Source organism: Coregonus lavaretus, assembly GCF_964263955.1.
Source record: "Coregonus lavaretus genome assembly, chromosome: 29".
Classification (NCBI taxonomy): Eukaryota; Metazoa; Chordata; class Actinopteri; order Salmoniformes; family Salmonidae; genus Coregonus; species Coregonus lavaretus.
Window position 1 is genome coordinate 38,739,763 of NC_140016.1, and position 18,233 is coordinate 38,757,995.

An 18,233-nucleotide genomic window follows, 5' to 3' on the forward strand; every position below is an offset into this window, starting at 1 on the left:
ACTTATCAACAGCTGTAGCAATGTGTCCAGTGTAGGAAATTCTCACTGGTACCCTAGTTTATAGACCCATATGCAGGGTGGCCAAGCAGCAATTCCGAGTCTGAAATGTTTGTGAAAGATCTCATCTTTCTCAATGTTCATCTCCTTTTAACCATTCTAATACAAATGAGTCCATCTTTATTACTGTGTTAATCCTTCACTTTTAAAAATCATATAATATTATCTACAGTACACTATATACACATAGCAGTACATGATGTGTACATAGCAATGACCATAATACTTATTCGACCCTTAGCTTAAGAATCCATTGAGTAACATAAAGTACACATATTCTCTCTATTCAGTATGAATGTGCCTGAAAATGACAAAAAATAAAATAAAAAATAAAATAACCAGTGGTGGAAAAAGTACTCAATTGTCATACTTCAGTAAAAATACCGTCATAGAAAATGACACAAGTAAAAGTCACCTAGTAAAATACTACTTGGGTAAAAGTCTACAAGTATCTGGTTTTAAAAGTACTTAAGTACAGCAAAAATCCAGAAAATCACATTGTAGGATTTTTTATGAATTTATTTGCAAATTATGGTGGAAAATAAGTATTTGGTCACCTACAAACAAGCAAGATTTCTGGCTCTCACAGACCTGTAACTTCTTCTTTAAGAGGCTCCTCTGTCCTCCACTCGTTACCTGTATTAATGGCACCTGTTTGAACTTGTTATCAGTATAAAAGACACCTGTCCACAACCTCAAACAGTCACACTCCAAACTCCACTATGGCCAAGACCAAAGAGCTGTCAAAGGACACCAGAAACAAAATTGTAGACCTGCACCAGGCTGGGAAGACTGAATCTGCAATAGGTAAGCAGCTTGGTTTGAAGAAATCAACTGTGGGAGCAATTATTAGGAAATGGAAGACATTCAAGACCACTGATAATTTCCCTCGATCTGGGGCTCCACACAAGATCTCACCCAGTGGGGTCAAAATGATCACAAGAACGGTGAGCAAAAATCCCAGAACCACACGGGGGGACCTAGTGAATGACCTGCAGAGAGCTGGGACCAAAGTAACAAAGCCTACCATCAGTAACACACTACGCCGCCAGGGACTCAAATCCTGCAGTGCCAGACGTGTCCCCCTGCTTAAGCCAGTACATGTCCAGGCCCGTCTGAAGTTTGCTAGAGTGCATTTGGATGATCCAGAAGAGGATTGGGAGAATGTCATATGGTCATATGAAACCAAAATAGAACTTTTTGGTAAAAACTCAACACCATACCTACTGTGAAGCATGGGGGTGGAAACATCATGCTTTGGGGCTGTTTTTCTGCAAAGGGACCAGGACGACTGATCCGTGTAAGGGAAAGAATGAATGGGGCCATGTATCGTGAGATTTTGAGTGAAAACCTCTTTCCATCAGCAAGGGCATTGAAGATGAAACGTGGCTGGGTCTTTCAGCATGACACTGATCCCAAACACACCGCCCGGGCAACGAAGGAGTGGCTTCGTAAGAAGCATTTCAAGGTCCTGGAGTGGCCTAGCCAGTCTCCAGATCTCAACCCCATAGAACATCTTTGGAGGGAGTTGAAAGTCTGTGTTGCCCAGCGACAGACCCAAAACATCACTGCTCTAGAGGAGATCTGCATGGAGGAATGGGCCAAAATACCAGCAACAGTGTGTGAAAACCTTGTGAAGACTTACAGAAAACGTTTGACCTGTGTCATTGCCAACAAAGGGTATATAACAAAGTATTGAGAAACTTTTGTTATTGACCAAATACTTATTTTCCACCATAATTTGCAAATAAATTCATAAAAAATCCTACAATGTGATTTTCTGGATTTTTTTTTTCTCATTTTGTCTGTCATAGTTGACGTGTACCTATGATGAAAATTACAGGCCTCTCTCATCTTTTTAAGTGGGAGAACTTGCACAATTGGTGGCTGACTAAATCCTTTTTTTCCCCACTGTAGGTGTGAATTGGACCATAATTCTGTCCTGCCTGAACATTCTAAATGTAACAAGTACATTTTGGTGTCAGGAAAAATATATGAGAGTAAAAAGTATATATTTCATTAGGAATGTATTGGAGTAAAAGTTGTGATTTAATTTTTTTTGTGAAGTAATGCACAGATACCCCAAAAAACTACACTGAACAAAAATATAAACACAACATGTAAAGTGTTGGTCTAATGTTTAATGAGCTGAAATAAATAATCCCTGACATTTTCCATACACACAAAACGCTTATTTCTCTCAAATCTTGTGAACAAATTTGCTTATACATATCACTGTTAGTGAGCGTTTCCCCTTCGCCAAGATAATCCATCCTCCTGACAGGTGTGGCATATCAAGAAACTGATTAAACGGCATGATCATTACACAGGTGCACCTTGTGCTGGGGACAATGAAAGGCCACTTTAAAATGTGCGATTTTGTCGCACAACACAATGCCACAGATGTATCAAGTGCTGACTGCAGGAATGTCCACCAGAACTGTTAGCAAAGAACTGAATGTTCATTTTTCTACCATAAGTTGGCTCCAACGTCGTTTTAGAGAATTTGGCAGTACGTTCACACGGCGTCACATCCGCAGACCATGTGTAACCACGCCAGCCCAGGACCTCCACATCCGGCTTCTTCACCTTTGGTGATCGTCTGAGGGGGTATTTCTGTCTGTAATAAAGCCCTTTTGTGGGGAAAACTCATTCTGATTGCCATTCATTTCTATTGGGAACAAAATAATCTGAAACACAACCAAAACAAACAGAAAATGCATCCAACAAATTTGTAGAATCACAAGCTTGATGTAATCATTGCGTGCTATGAATATCGGACCAAATACTTAACTTTTTAATACTTTAATACACATACAGTATGTGATTGTCCCAATACTTTTGCTCCCATAAAATGGAGGGACTACGTACAAAAAGTGCTGTAATTTCTAAATGGTTCACCCGATATGGATGGAAATACACTCAAATTAAAGCTGACAGTCTGCACTTTAACCTCTCAGTCATTGTTTGATTTTAAATCCAAAGTTTTGAAGTATAGAGCCAAAGTAGAAAAAATGCTTCACTGTTACAATAATTACAGAGGGCACTGTATCTTTTATATTCTGTACACTAGCTTCAGCATTAGCTCTTTGACATGAGAGTCAGAACTGTGGTTAATACAAACACGCCCGAAACAGGCTCTGTATTGTTATGCACAGACACAACCAAACAACAACTCAGTTCCAGTTGAATGTTCGGCCCACCAGCTCAAATAACTTCCTATTGGGTTCATGAAAGAATCGGTAGAGTTTGTGGAGGATGGCGGGAGCCACGTGAGGGTGCGCCCTGCCCTTAGAGTTATGTAAACAACGCTCTTGCCCGTGGTCCCTCAGGCAGTAGAACCCTTTAGTCTTGTTAAAGTAGAAGTTAGATGCGTTTATCTGCGGTTCTAGGTTCAGGAACTTCTCAACTCTCTTCATCTCCGGGAAGGGGTCCCTGATCAGCTTATCCCCATCCACCACGTGGATGCTCTCTAGGGGGAAGTAATGTAGCCAGTTCTGAAGGTGCAGGTGGTACAGGCTGCGGTTGAGTGCTTTGTATCCTAGGTTGATCTCCCCGTCCTTCACCAGCACCGACTCAATGGGCTGGTAGCGCTTGTGCTTCTGCAGATGGTTGTAGAAGACCTGGGTGTAGTCCGACAGAACCCGGTCGGTTGGGTCCCGGAGAATGAGCATCAGCTTGATGTCTGGTTTCATGCGATGGATGCGTTCGGGCACCATGCTGGAGGTGAAATAGGCAGGGGTTTTCTCCACGGTCAGCTGGTCGGAGAGGGAGAAGGGCATCTGGCTGAGATACCAGGGTATGCCCTTCTTGAAGTGGCTCTCCCAGTCGAAAAAATGCACCTCGTTCTCGGCTGCCGCCACCGCGCTGTGCAGGCTGAGCATCTCGATGAGCGCCCGCGTGCCGCCCTTCCGCACGCCGATGATGATGATGTGGGGCAACTGCTGGAAGGTTCCGTTGGGGTGACCAGTGGCCCCGGTGTTGTTATGGGCCAGGGGGGAAGAGGCGGTGAAGGACGGAGGGGGTCCCCGGTCACCGTTGCCCCTCTCCGCGGTGCTGGAGGGGATAGGGGGTGACTGCAATGCTAAGAAGAGCAGCCCGAAGAAAAAGGCCGCCATGAGGGAAGTCCTCAACCTGGTGGATTTCAGCCTGATGAAAGGAGCAAAACGGTATTCCACATTGAAAGAGCAGCTGAGGACGACAGTCCAATTGAGAAAGAAAAATGGTGCCTCTTCTCTGTTGATTACAGCAACACTGCCAGGAAAAAAGAACAGAGGTGTGATTAGATGACACTTGACACTGCAGCTGATAAGTGTTAGTTGGTAGGCGAGGAGGTGATGGGGTGAGGTTGTGTTTCTCTAAGCGGGGAGGTAAGCTTCGCTTCTTCTTTATATGTGTAGAGTAAAGCTTAAACCATGCATTTAGATTGTAGGTAGGTATTGTAGTTAGGTATTGTAGGTAGTTTATCCAGGTAGTTATTGTAGGTAGTTATTGTAATTAAGTATTGTAGTGTATTCGTCTGAGCCCGGTGAAGCACGAGGCTAGCTAGCTAACCCACTACCTGGACCAATAAAGCTAGCTAGCTAGCGAGTAGCTACTGGTAATTTGATAACTGTTAGCAACTGTGGATAGTTGTTTCCAATGTTATTTCACGCTTAAGAGTACCTGTAATTATTGTAGGTAGGTATTGAAGGTATTGTAGATAGTTTATCTAGGTAGTTATTGTAGGTAGTTATAGCCAACTTTACCAGCTAGCAGTCAACACCGCAGCCACTGCTAGCTAGCCAACTCTACCAGCTAGCAGTACTGTAGCAACTAAATACATTTCAACGGAACGATTTGATTAGTGTAAAGTTAGCTAGCTACATAGTTGTCTTGGTATCAAAGACAAATGTGTAGTATAGAGAAACTATCGAGGTTAGCTAGCCAGCTACATTTTCAAACAGTTAACACCGCAGCCACTGCTAGCTAGCCAACATTACCAGCTAGCAGTACTGTATCATTTTAGTCAATGAGAATTTTGCAACGTAAGCTTCACTTTCTGAACATTCGAGATGTGTAGTCCACTTGTGTAGCTAGCATGACTGACTTTGTGCGAGCTAGCCAACGTTTAATTACTTCTGCGTTATGAAAGGAACTAGACACGGACATGAATGATCCATTGGTAGTTTGTTGGAACCAAGTATTGGTGCTAAACCGTGTGTTATTGGATGCTAGCATGCTAGTTAGCTATGGCGTCATAGGATACGGTGCCCTGGGCGGTTTTCACAGAAAATACTGTACCAAGTTAGCTAGCTGAATAAACTAAGTTAGTCTATTCCTGGAAACATAGAACTACTGTAGATTACAACAATTATAATTTCTAAAGTGGAAGTTGGAAGAGTTGTATTTGAGTGTTTCAGTGAAAGGTTAGTGAGGGAGGCCTCACTTCCCCAGATGTTTAGTTAATTTCATTCCGATCTCCTTTGCACTAGTGTAGCCTTTTCTGTAGCCTGTCAACTATGTGTCTGTCTATCCCTGTTCTCTCCTCTCCGCACAGGCCATACAAATGCCTCACACCGGGTGGCTGCTGCCTCTCTAACCTGGTGGTCCCTGCACGCACGACCCACGTGGAGTTCCAGGTCTCCGGCAGCCTCTGGAACTGCCGTTCTGCAGCTAACAAGGCAGAGTTCATCTCAGCCTATGCTACCCTCCAGTCCATCGACTTCTTGGCGCTGACGGAAACATGGATTACCACTGAAAACACTGCTACTCCTACTGCTCTCTCCTCGTCTGACCATGTGTTCTCGCATACCCCGAGAGCATCTGGTCAGTGGGGCGGTGGCACAGGAATCCTCATCTCTCCCAAGTGGACATTGTCTCTTTCTCCCCTGACCCATCTGTCTATCTCCTCATTTGAATTGCATGCTGTCACAGTCACTAGCCCATTCAAGCTTAACATCCTTATCATTTATCGCCCTCCAGGTTCCCTTGGAGAGTTCATCAATGAGCTTGACACCTTGATAAGTTCCTTTCCTGGGGATGGCTCACCCCTCACAGTTCTGGGTGACTTGAACCTCTCTATGTCTACCTTTGACTCATTTCTCTCTGCTTCCTTCTTTCCACTCCTCTCCTCTTTTGACCTCACCCTCTCACTGTCTCACTGTCGCAGGCAATACGCTTGACCTCATCTTTACTAGATGCTGTTCTTCTACTAATCTCACTGCAACTCCCCTCCATGTCTCCGACCACTACTTTGTATCCTTTTCTCTCTCGCTCTCCTCCAACACTACTCACTCTGCCCCTACTCAGATGGTAATGCACCGTTGCGACCTTCGCTCTCTCTCTCCCGCTACTCTCTTCTCTTCCATCCTATCATCACTTCCCTCTGCTCAATCCTTCTCCCTCCAATGCTGCCTCCTCAACCCTCCTCTCCTCCCTTTCTGCATCTTTTGACTCTCTATGTCCCCTATCCTCCCGGCCGGCTCGGTCCTCCACTCCTGCTCCGTGGCTTGACGACTCATTGCGAGCTCACAGAACAGGGCTCCGGGCAGCCGAGCGGAAATGGAGGAAAACTAGACTCCCTGCCGACCTGTCATCTTTTCACTCCCTCCTCTCTACATTTTCTTCCTCTGTTTCTGCTGCTAAAGCCACTTTCTACCACTCTAAATTTCAAGCCTATGCTTCTAACCCTAGGAAGCTCTTTGCCACCTTCTCCTCCCTGCTGAATCCTCCTCCCCCTCCCCCTCCCTCCTCCCTCTCTGTGGATGACTTCGTCAACCATTTTGAAAAGAAGGTTGACGACATCCGATCCTCATTTATTAATTCAAATGACACCGCTGGTCCTGCTCACACTGTCCTACCCTATGCTTTGATTTCTTTCTCCCTTCTCTCTCCAGATGAAATCTTGGACTTGTGACGGCCGGCCGCCCAACAACCTGCCAGCTTGACCCTATACCCTCCTCTCTTCTCCAGACCATTTCCGGAGACCTTCTCCCTTACTTCACCTCGCTCATCAACTCATCCTTGACCACTGGCTATGTCCCTTCCGTCTTTAAGAGAGCAAGAGTTGCACCCCTTCTCAAAAAACCTACACTCGATCCCTCCGATGTCAACAACTACAGACCAATATCCCTTCTTTCTTTTCTCTCCAAAACTCTTGAGCGTGCCGTCTTTAGCCAACTCTCTTGCTATCTCTCTCAGAATGACCTTCTTGATCCAAAGCAGTCAGGTTTCAAGACTGGTCATTCAACTGAGACTGCTCTTCTCTGTGTCACGGAGGTCTCCGCACTGCTAAAGCTAACTCTCTCTCCTCTGCTCTCATCCTTCTAGACCTATCTGCTGCCTTTGATACTGTGAACCATCAGATCCTCCTCTCCACCCTCTCCGAGTTGGGCATCTCCGGCGCGGCTCACTCTTGGATTGCGTCCTACCTCACAGGTCGCTCCTACCAGGTGGCATGGCGAGAATCTGTCTCCGCACCACGTGCTCTCACCACTGGTGTCCCCCAGGGCTCAGTTCTAGGCCCTCTCCTATTCTCTCTATACACCAAGTCACTTGGCTCTGTCATATCCTCACATGGTCTCTCCTATCATTGCTACGCAGACGACACACAACTAATCTTCTCCTTTCCCCCTTCTGATAACCAGGTGGTGAATCGCATCTCTGCATGTCTGGCAGACATATCAGTGTGGATGACGGATCACCACCTCAAGCTGAACCTCGGCAAGACGGAGCTGCTCTTCCTCCCGGGGAAGGACTGCCCGCTCCATGATCTCGCCATCACGGTTGACAACTCCGTTGTGTCCTCCTCCCAGAGTGCAAAGAACCTTGGCGTGACCCTGGACAACACCCTGTCGTTCTCCGCTAACATCAAAGTCGTGACCCGATCCTGTAGGTTCATGCTCTACAACATTCGCAGAGTACGACCCTACCTTATACAGGAAGCGGCACAGGTCCTAATCCAGGCACTTGTCATCTCCCGTCTGGATTACTGCAACTCTATGTTGGCTGGGCTCCCTGCCTGTGCCATTAAACCCCTACAACTCATCCAGAACGCTGCAGCCCGTCTGGTGTTCAACCTTCCCAAGTTCTCTCACGTCACCCCGCTCCTCCGCACACTCCACTGGCTTCCAGTAGAAGCCTGCATCTGCTACAAGACCATGGTGCTTGCCTACGGAGCTGTGAGGGGAATGGCACCTCCTTTACTTCAGGCTCTGATCAGTCCCTACACCCAAACAAGGCATTGCGTTCATCCACCTCTGGCCTTCTGGCCCCCCTACTTCTGCGGAAGCACAGTTCCCGCTCAGCCCAGTCAAAACTGTTCGCTGCTCTGGCACCCCAATGGTGGAACAAGCTCCCTCACGATGGTAGGACAGTGGAGTCACTCACCACCTTCCGGAGACACTTGAAACCCCACCTCTTTAAGGAATACCTAGGATAGGATAAAAGTAATCCTTCTACCCTCCCCCTACCCCACTCCCCCCCCCCCCAAAAAATAATATATATTGTAAAGTGGTTGTCCCACTGGCTATCATAAGGTGAATGCACCAATTTGTAAGTCGCTCTGGATAAGAGCGTCTGCTAAATGACGAAAATGTAAATGTAAATAAGTAAGTAAGTAAGTATCTCTCTCAGAATGACCTTCTTGATTTGATTTTGAAGTAAATAAATAAGACCAATCCCCCCAGGCTCAGTATATTGTATGCCCTCATTCATGTTTACAAGAGCTCAAAATCAATTACATTTACATTTACATTTTAGTCATTTAGCAGACGCTCTTATCCAGAGCGACTTACAGGAGCAATTAGGGTTAAGTGCCTTGCTCAAGGGCACATTAACGTCATTTAGCAGACGCTCTTAGCCAGAGCGACTCGCAAATTGGTGCGTTCACCCTATAGCCAGTGGGATAACCACTTTACAATTTGGGGGGGGGGGGGGGGGGGGGGGGGGGTTAGAAGGAACACTTTATCCTATCCCAGGTATTCCTTAAAGAGGTGGGGTTTCAAATGTCTCCGGAAGGTGGTGAGTGACTCCGCTGTCCTGGCGTCGTGAGGGAGCTTGTTCCACCATTGGGGTGCCAGAGCAGCGAACAGTTTTGACTGGGCTGAGCGGGAGCTATGCTTCCGCAGAGGAAGGGGAGCCAGCAGGCCAGAGGTGGATGAACGCAATGCCCTCGTTTGGGTGTAGGGACTGATCAGAGCCTGAAGGTACAGAGGTGCCGTTCCCCTCACTGCTCCATAGGCAAGCACCATGGTCTTGTAGCGGATGCGAGCTTCAACTGGAAGCCAGTGGAGTGTGCGGAGGAGGGGGGTGACGTGAGAGAACTTGGGAAGGTTGAACACCAGACGGGCTGCGGCATTCTGGATGAGTTGTAGGGGTTTAATGGCACAGGCAGGGAGGCCAGCCAACAGCGAGTTGCAGTAGTCCAGACGGGAGATGACAAGTGCCTGGATTAGGACCTGTGCCGCTTCCTGTGTAAGGCAGGGTCGTACTCTCCGAATGTTGTAGAGCATGAACCTGCAGGAGCGGGTCACCGCCTTGATGTTGGCGGAGAACGACAGGGTGTTGTCCAGGGTCACGCCTAGGCTCTTCGCACTCTGGGAGGAGGACACAGCGGAGTTGTCAACCGTGATGGCGAGATCATGGAACGGGCAGTCCTTCCCCGGGAGGAAGAGCAGCTCCGTCTTGCCAGGGTTCAGCTTGAGGTGGTGATCCGTCATCCATACTGATATGTCTGCCAGACATGCAGAGATGCGATTCGCCACCTGGTTAATCAATCTAGTATGCTACGTGCAAGCGTAAATTCTTTAGTTTGCGCAGAGCTCTATAGTTGTTGAACAGTTGTCATGTATAGATGACATAACTCATCTACCTGTCAATCTCTCATCACAGTGTACATACACTACATATACAAAAGTATGTGGACACCCCTTCAAATTAGTGGATTTGGCTATTTCAGCCACACAAGTTGCTGACAGGTGTATAAAATCGAGCACACAGCCATGCAATCTCCATAGCCTAACACTGGTAGTAGAATGGCCTTACTGAAGAGTTCAGTGAATTTCAACGTGGCACCGTCATAGGATCCCACCTTTCCAACAAGTCAATTTGTAAAATGTCTGCCCTACTAGAGTTGCCCCGGTCAACTGTAAATGCTGTTATTGTGAAGTGGAAACGTCTAGGAGCAACAACGGCTCAGCCGCGAAGTGGTAGGCCACACAAGCTCACAGAACGGGACCGCCGAGTGCTGAAGCGCGTAGTGCGTAAAAATCGTCTGTCCTCGATATGCAACACTCACTACCGAGTTCCAAACTGCCTCTGGAAGCAACGTCAGCACAATAACTGTTAGTCGGGAGCTTCGTGAAATGGGTTTCCATGGCCGAGCAGCCACACACAAGCCTAAGATTACCATGCGCAATTCCAAGTGTCGGCTGGAGTGGTGTAAAGCTTGCCGCCATTGAACTCTGGAGCAGTGGAAACGCGTTCTCTGGAGTGATGAATCACACTTTACCATCTGGCAGTCCGACGGACGAATCTGGGTTTGGCGGATGCCAGGACAACGCTACCTGCCCCAGTGCTTAGTGCCAACTGTAAAGTGTGGTGGAGGAGGAATAATGGTCTGGGGCTGTTTTTCATGGTTCGGGCTAGGGTCCTTAATCTAACGCTACAGCATACAATGACATTCTAGACGATTCTGTGCTTCCAACTTTGTGGCAACAGTTTGGGGAAGGCCCTTTCCTGTTTCAGCATGACGATGCCCCTGTGCACAAAGCGAGGTCCATACAGAAATGGTTTGTTGAGATCGGTGTGGAAGAACTTGACTGGCCTGCACAGAGCCCTGACCTCAACTCCATCAAACACCTTTGGGATGAATTGGAACGCCGACTGCAAGCCAGGCCTAAATCGCCCAACATCAGTGCCTGACCTCACTAATGCTCTTGTGACTGAATGGAAGGAATTCCCCACAGCAATGTTCCAACATCTAGTGGAAAGACTTCCCAGAAGAGTGGAGGCTGTTATAGCAGCAAAGGGGGGACCACCTCCATATTAACGCCCATTATTTTGGAATGAGATGTTCGACGAGCAGGTGTCCACATACTTTTGGTCATGTAGTGTATCTTTCCAGAGTGCTAATAAAATAGAAACCAACTATTGTATTGCATGATTAAATAATTATGTAAATTACTCTGATGTAGTATGATGTGCATGATGCTTAATTGCAATATTACTTTGATTTGTTAAACAGAAATCAATTGGTTTCTCCCAATCTCTATTTAACCCTAAGGCATTGCACATTGTCTCTACAGAGGCAAATCATCATACAGACACTCAAGTCTCCTGAGTGGCGCAGTGGTCTAAGGCACTGCATCGCAGTGTTAACTGTGCCACTAGAGATCCTGGTTCGAATCCAGGCTCTGTCGCAGCCGGCCGCGACCGGGAGACTCATGGGCGGCGCACAATTGGCCCAGCGTCGTCCAGGGTAGGGGAGGGAATGGCCGGCAGGGATGTAGCTCAGTTGATAGAGCATGGCGTTTGCAACGCCAGGGTTGTGGATGTGATTCCCATGGGGGGCCAGTAAAAAAAAGAAGATATGTATTCACTAACTGTAAGTCGCTCTGGATAAGAGCGTCTGGTAAATGTAAAGACATAAATAAGGGGAACCTGAGATATTATAGGTTTCTTTAGATGTATGGTCACTGTAAACGGGGTGTCAATCAAGTACTTAGTGTAGTTGCTAAAAATAATATATAAGAATGCAAGCGCAATAGTCTGCAGAAGAAAGGAAACTGAGTGATAATATATTATAGTAGGCAATAATTAACTAGCCCTATAACCTTTACTGCGCTTATAGTCTATAACAGATAAATATGCTAAAACAGATAAAAATACTCCTTATGGAACAGCGGGGACTGTGAAGAGACACACACACACACAGGCACAGACACAGACACACGCTTACACATACACATAAGACACGCACTCTACACACATGTACACATGGATTTGTATTGTAGTAGAGTAGTGGCCTGAGGGATCACACTTAATGTGTTGTGAAATGTAATATCATGTAATATTTTAAATTGTATATAACTGCCTTAATGTTGCTGGACCCCCAGGGATCCTTAATAAATACCAATATTAACAGGGGTTCCAAAACTTTTTCACTCGGGTCCTCCCTTCCAGGTTTGGGGAATATCCCGCACACGCACCATTTTTATTTCTACGGGCACAAGCACTGTTCATGACACAAACTGTTCACACCCCTCTTGTTGGTGGCGAGAATTTTGCAGGTTTAAACCTTATTTCCTGCAATTCTACACATTTTGTCATGGGGTGCAAAGGAAATGTTGCAGTTTTAAAGCTCATTTTCTTGCAGTTGTTTATATTTTGCCATTTCTAATGTGTATTCATGTAATATTTGAGTGATGCAAAAATTACAACAATATCTATCGGCTAAAAAACCTAAATAAAACAACTTTAGTTGTAGTTATAAATAGCTCTCTAAGGTATGCAATGACTAACATGACAAGAGGAACTGATGATGCACTACCCAATTAGTCCTAAAAAAGCTTTCCAGATTCCAGTAGCGGTGTGTGGGTAAAATCACTGGGGAAGCCAATATTTTGGTAGCCTACAGCAGACAGAATAGAGTCTTCACTTTTCAGCAGGAGCCATTTGCTTTCCAACCTGTGTTTTCCCGCGATTGTATTTGACACATTGCAAAAGGTCAGTTTGTCCGGATGCTGTTCACTGACAGATTTGCTGTGCATTCCTGACTGTTAGCCATACCTTGGGCTCCACACAATCCACAGCTAGGCTATTTTTAAAAACAACCTATTGATCCTCCGTGGCTAAATTATAGGTCTACTCATGGTGTAGTAGGCTATTCTGAATTATTTCATTTATTTCTCAACAGACAGCAGTGATTGTATAACTTTGGCATATTTATGTGAATTTACCAGGGGTGCTGCAGCCCCTCCTGCACCCTTCCCACACCTATGATTCTATTAGGATATAACTGGTGCTGCTGCATGTAGAGTAGGCTATCAGCCAACCAGACTGAATATTGATGATGCAAATCAAGTGTTGTCATGTGTTAATCAAATGTTATGCTGCTGTGGCTAGGTAGCTTGGTACACACAGCCAACCGGTGAACACATTTCAAGCCATGCATGTTTGGATACCGGCGCAGCGCGCACGCAATCGCCATACAGGGCAGACGAATGGACGGGGAGGGGGGTGGCGAACTTAACGACGACTTGGGGGCAGTGGGTTCAGAACAACAACAAAAACTGTATACAAAAAATGTATAATTATACCACCACCCAAAAGGGCAGTTCCCACTGGGCACACACTGGTTGAATCAACGTTGCTTCAACTGAAATGACGTTGACCAACGTGGAATAGATGTTGAATTTACCTCTGAGCCCAGTGGGTTGGCACCTATCTGTGCACGTGCCTGTGTCAAACATATGTAGATAGGTATGCCATTTTTCTACATGTTCAAACCCCTACAAAACAGATAGTCAGCATGCCTCTCATGTTTGGAGCAATATAACAAAGCATTCCTCATCTGCCCTTTTAGCTTTCAGTTCTACCATTGGAATGCGATATAAATCTTACCTTTGTATTTGTCAAATGAACCACAATTCATTGCGCAATCCTTTTCAATGTTCTTGGTGAGGGAGAGTCCTTTAAAAATGAACCCACTGTGCAAAAACTGGTTGAATCAACGTCTTTCAACCCAAAAATCTATGCGATGATCTTGAATCAACATGGAAAGATATCGTCTTTTTTTAACCTAACTTTTGACCTATATTCAATAACATGGTGAAACGTTTTGTTGATTTCAAGTTGAATTCACAATAGTTGACAACTCAACCAAATGTAAAATAAAAATAAATGACATTTAACTGACATCTGTGCCCAGTGGGAAGTCAGGGATCCACCAGTGTGAAAATCTATTCCAGATTCATCAAAAATCGCAAATACTGCTGCAGCTTGACAGTGTCGGTGATCAACTTTACTTACACGTCCCTCTTCTTCTAGTGTTGCGAGCTCCTGTGATTCCTCCTGTTTTGGAGTTTCAGCTGGCTCTTGGCTCACACGCCCACATTACACACTTTGGAGACCACTCCCCCTTTGTGACTCACGCCTCGATCACACCAACATTGATTTGCGCAAAATGTTACGCAGTATCATTTGGATTTGTGTGCAAGAAAAGTTCAACATTCACCTTCTGCTACCATTTCTGTCAAGCCCTCTAAGCATACAGTTTGACGCATAAATTAGATAAAGCCAACATATGAACCACACAGAACGCACTGCAACTGCCTCTGCAACACAAAGCTGCAAGGCAAACGCAGCGTTCCATTGGAAATGAATGTACTTTTGATGTATCAAAATGCAAAACACTGTCGGTGTAATCGAGGCATTAGTCTGCAGGTAATGACAGATAAAGTTTATGGAAATGATAATGAGTAAGTAGGCATACATGTCGTTCTGATTTCTGACATCTTTCGGGTGAATTTCGGACAAAGTAGGGCAGCAAAATCATGAAGTTTGATCTGTCAGTGTGTGACTGTGTTACAGGTGCAGGCAAATAACACTTGAAGCTGGATAAACAGAGTTAGTTTATCAGCTAGTGTACACTTTGAGACGTTATGAATCAGATATATCCAGTGTTGTCACAGTTATAATGTTTACATAAGTCATAATGTCACACAAGCCTATAAGACAGCTTGATTTATGTCAATCATATACATTGAACGTTTTTATAGACCAAGACCGCCAAATGTTTAGCATATTCAATCAACTTTCAGAGGAGCAGTTTTGAGTGATATTATAATCAAATACTGAGATGAAATCTCTGCACTTTGTGAAGAAAGATCAAACTCAAGGGGTTGTCTGGCCATGTAGGTCAATCAAGGCTTACAATGAAACAGAAAAACATATAGGCCTTTCCACAAATGATGGACAGTGAATGAAGGAGACCTCTTCCATCTCCATATGTCTTTGGTCCATGATAGTGCAAGTGTAACTGTGGGTACAAAACCAGGCTGCATAATCACACCTGTTGACACTAGGTGGGCAATCGCAACTTCCCAGAAACCAATTTTTCTGATTCAGTACTTTCTCCTGCCTCTGAAAATCACGACCATTCGAAAATCCAAATAGAACTTGTGTACATTATTTTGACGGTGAGTTTAACCGTGTGTGCCAGCCAGTGCTCAATGCTGAGCCACACTGTTAAAATGACACATTTCGTTTTCACTCTCTGATTTGTATCCAGAAACAAAAAAGACAACAATACAATTATTAAGTCGTTCAGGGTTACTGTACACAGACACATTTTCTCCAATTAGCAAAGATGGTGACAGTTCCCTGTGAGCCACTCATGAGTGTCCTTTCTCTCAGCATGGGAATGTCTGCAACAATCTGGTGAGAAACTATGTAGATGGACCCATTGCCAAAGTGGGGCAAAGGGTCAAAATTGCTCAACGGAGCGAATGTACTTGATTGTTATTTACTGTTGTAAAATCAGAATCTCTGTAATGCATAGAGTAGGCTACAGCTGAAGTCATTCCTTCATTGGAATGAACAGGACTAGGCTCAGTCACAAACTCAAATATGCATGCACTGTACAGTATGTAGGCTATGTGGAAATGAATGGAAATGAATGGGAAGCAATGGGAGTATCAAGCAGAAGTAGGGGGAAATACTATAACTTTGATTTTACTGTTTAGTTATATGTTTATGAATGAGCCCAAAATATATAAAATAAAGAGCAAGGGGTATGCCCCTATGCAAATACGTTACCTGTGGTGCAGATAAGGTAGTAGCTGCCCAGTTAGCAAAATTACTCCGGCGCAGTTGTGGGCCACATACTTTGTTTTTCTGGCCCAGTATACGCATGGGTCCCCGGCCCAAAGCTGGCGCACATACTGCATCACCATCAGATTAAAAAGAAGCGGCCCAGATCTGGCCCACACATTGTAAAATGATTAATTCTAAAAGGTCTGGCCCACAGGTCTGGCCCACATACGGCACAAAGGTTCAGCTGAGTTCCCGCCTAGGTCCCCAGTCCAGATGCTGGCTGCCACACGGACCTTATATGGGGATACAATAAACCATCTAATCCCCAAATTACATTTAAATACTCAATTAAATGCTGTATTTAAACGACCAATAAGGGCAGTTGCAGATGAAGTAAATAAAAAATATATCTGGTTTATTACAAGTTGGAATAGGAAACATGAAGCACAGAAAAACAGACATCTTCTGACATGAAGTGCAAAAAATGCTAATATTAGGTACTATTGACATGCATTGGATTGGCGCCACAAATGCAAAAAAGTTTGCATTTGAAACTGGCCAGGTAAACAAAACCAAAGCATGGACTGCTGTCATACTTTGTCCATAGACTGCTTACAGCAGTGTTTCCCAAACTTTTTTTTTGCACTAGCACTGCACAACTGATTCAAATGATGAACTAATCATCAAGCTTTGATTATTTGAATCAGCTGTGTAGTGCTACGGTAAAAAACAAAACGTGCACCCCTTGGGGTCCCCAGGACCGAGTTTGGGAAACGCTAACTTGCTGGGTAAAGACATTTGGGTGAACGTTTGGCTTCCCCTTCCCATGGGAAGCCCACTGGTGTTGATAGGATTAATTGTTTTCTGTATTTGATTTCGGAATTTTGAACTGTTGTGCTTTATTAACTATTTGTGAGCCCAGTGTAAGTAGGAAGAGACAATAGTAATTAAAGGGATAGTCATACTCAAATGATACACACGTAAACAACAGGAGGTCAAAACCTGAGAATTCTACCTGGTGTTGATAGGGTTAGTGTATATTTTCTGAGTTGCTGGAAGGAGAGCCAAGGAAGATGTGTCTATCCTCGGCGTTGGATGAACACATCCTCCACATCTCTCCCTTCACCAGCTGGTACTGAAGCATGAATGAGTGAGGTATTGCTGCCCTGCAGAAGAAGAAGAGACAGGGAAGATGTGTCTATCCTCGGCGTCGGATGAACACATCCTCCACATCTCTCTACATGAGTGACGTCCTGTATGTGTATATTGCTGACCTGCAAGAGAAGGGGAGACAGGGAAGATGTGTGTCTATCATCAGCGACAAATGGACACATCCTCCCCATCTCTACCTTCACCAGCTAGCACATACCATCCCTCAATCCATACCATTCCCCACCCTCAAAATACACCCCTTTCCCCAAGTCCATCATGGTATAGGTGCCTCCACACCCCAGGCTCGTCTCTTTCTCCTCGTCTCTTTCTCCCTCCTTCCCGGTCTGCTGCCTGCAAACACCTTTTCATGACCGACTCCACTTCGCTCTCAGACGCTTAAGATGTTATCGGATTCTTCCAGACAGCAGCTAATGAACAAGAGCACAAGTGTTTGCAAATATGTGAAAATATAGTTGCAACAGGGTGAATGGAATATATATAAAAAAACATTAGATACAAAGTGGAATGAAACTCACCAGTTTCAGTTTGAAGTCAGCTCCCTGAAGATTGTTTTACATGCTCTGGAGACCTTGTTAATTCTTCGACGGCAGAAGGCCTTCTTCAATCACATATTCTGCAGCATTCTGCTATGATGCGTAGCATTAGCGTTTGCTGTTCCAGGAACTTTTCTTGCTTGGTGAGCATTTCCCAAACTAACACTGAAATACATTTTAATGGGCATTTCACTATAACACAACAAGGTGGACTAGAGTGAGGTAAGTGTGTATTGCTGCCCACCAGGAGAATGAGAGACAGGGAAGATGCGTCTTTCCTGTGCAACAGATGGACACATCCTCCCCATCTCTCGCTTGTGTGTCTGATGAATCCTTGGGTTTTCTTGTGGTGGTGTCTGCCGGGGCCAAGGTCTTACATGGTCTTGATGAATCTGGTGGACTAGAGGTGGACAAGAACAAAGAGACTTGGATTAAGAAGAGGGTGGACTGTCTAAAAAATTAATGGGAGCTAGGAAAGGAAAGAAGGAAAGGGATCTAGGAAAGGAAATAAGTAAAAATAGAAGATGTTTCTGAACACGTCTCCGTTAATGTGGATGCTACCATGATTATGGATAATAATTAATTAATTGTGAATGATAAAAAGTGAGAAAGTTACAGAGGGACAAATATCATACCCCCCCCAAAATACTAATATCCCCTATTATTGGTAAT

General features: G+C 45.0%; 1 protein-coding gene across 1 annotated transcript; it reads right to left on the minus strand.

Moving 5' to 3' along the window:
• Positions 1-2,185: 2,185 nt before the first annotated feature.
• On the minus strand, positions 2,186-14,104 carry LOC311104930 (heparan sulfate glucosamine 3-O-sulfotransferase 1-like). The gene is made up of 2 exons (XM_084146916.1): positions 13,663-14,104; positions 2,186-4,311 (listed from the first exon to the last, which is right to left on the minus strand). The coding sequence occupies exon 2, from the start codon at positions 4,173-4,175 to the stop codon at positions 3,234-3,236; it is 942 nt and encodes a 313-aa protein (XP_084003042.1). The 5' UTR covers positions 4,176-4,311; positions 13,663-14,104; the 3' UTR covers positions 2,186-3,233.
• Between the last annotated feature and the right edge of the window lie 4,129 nt (positions 14,105-18,233).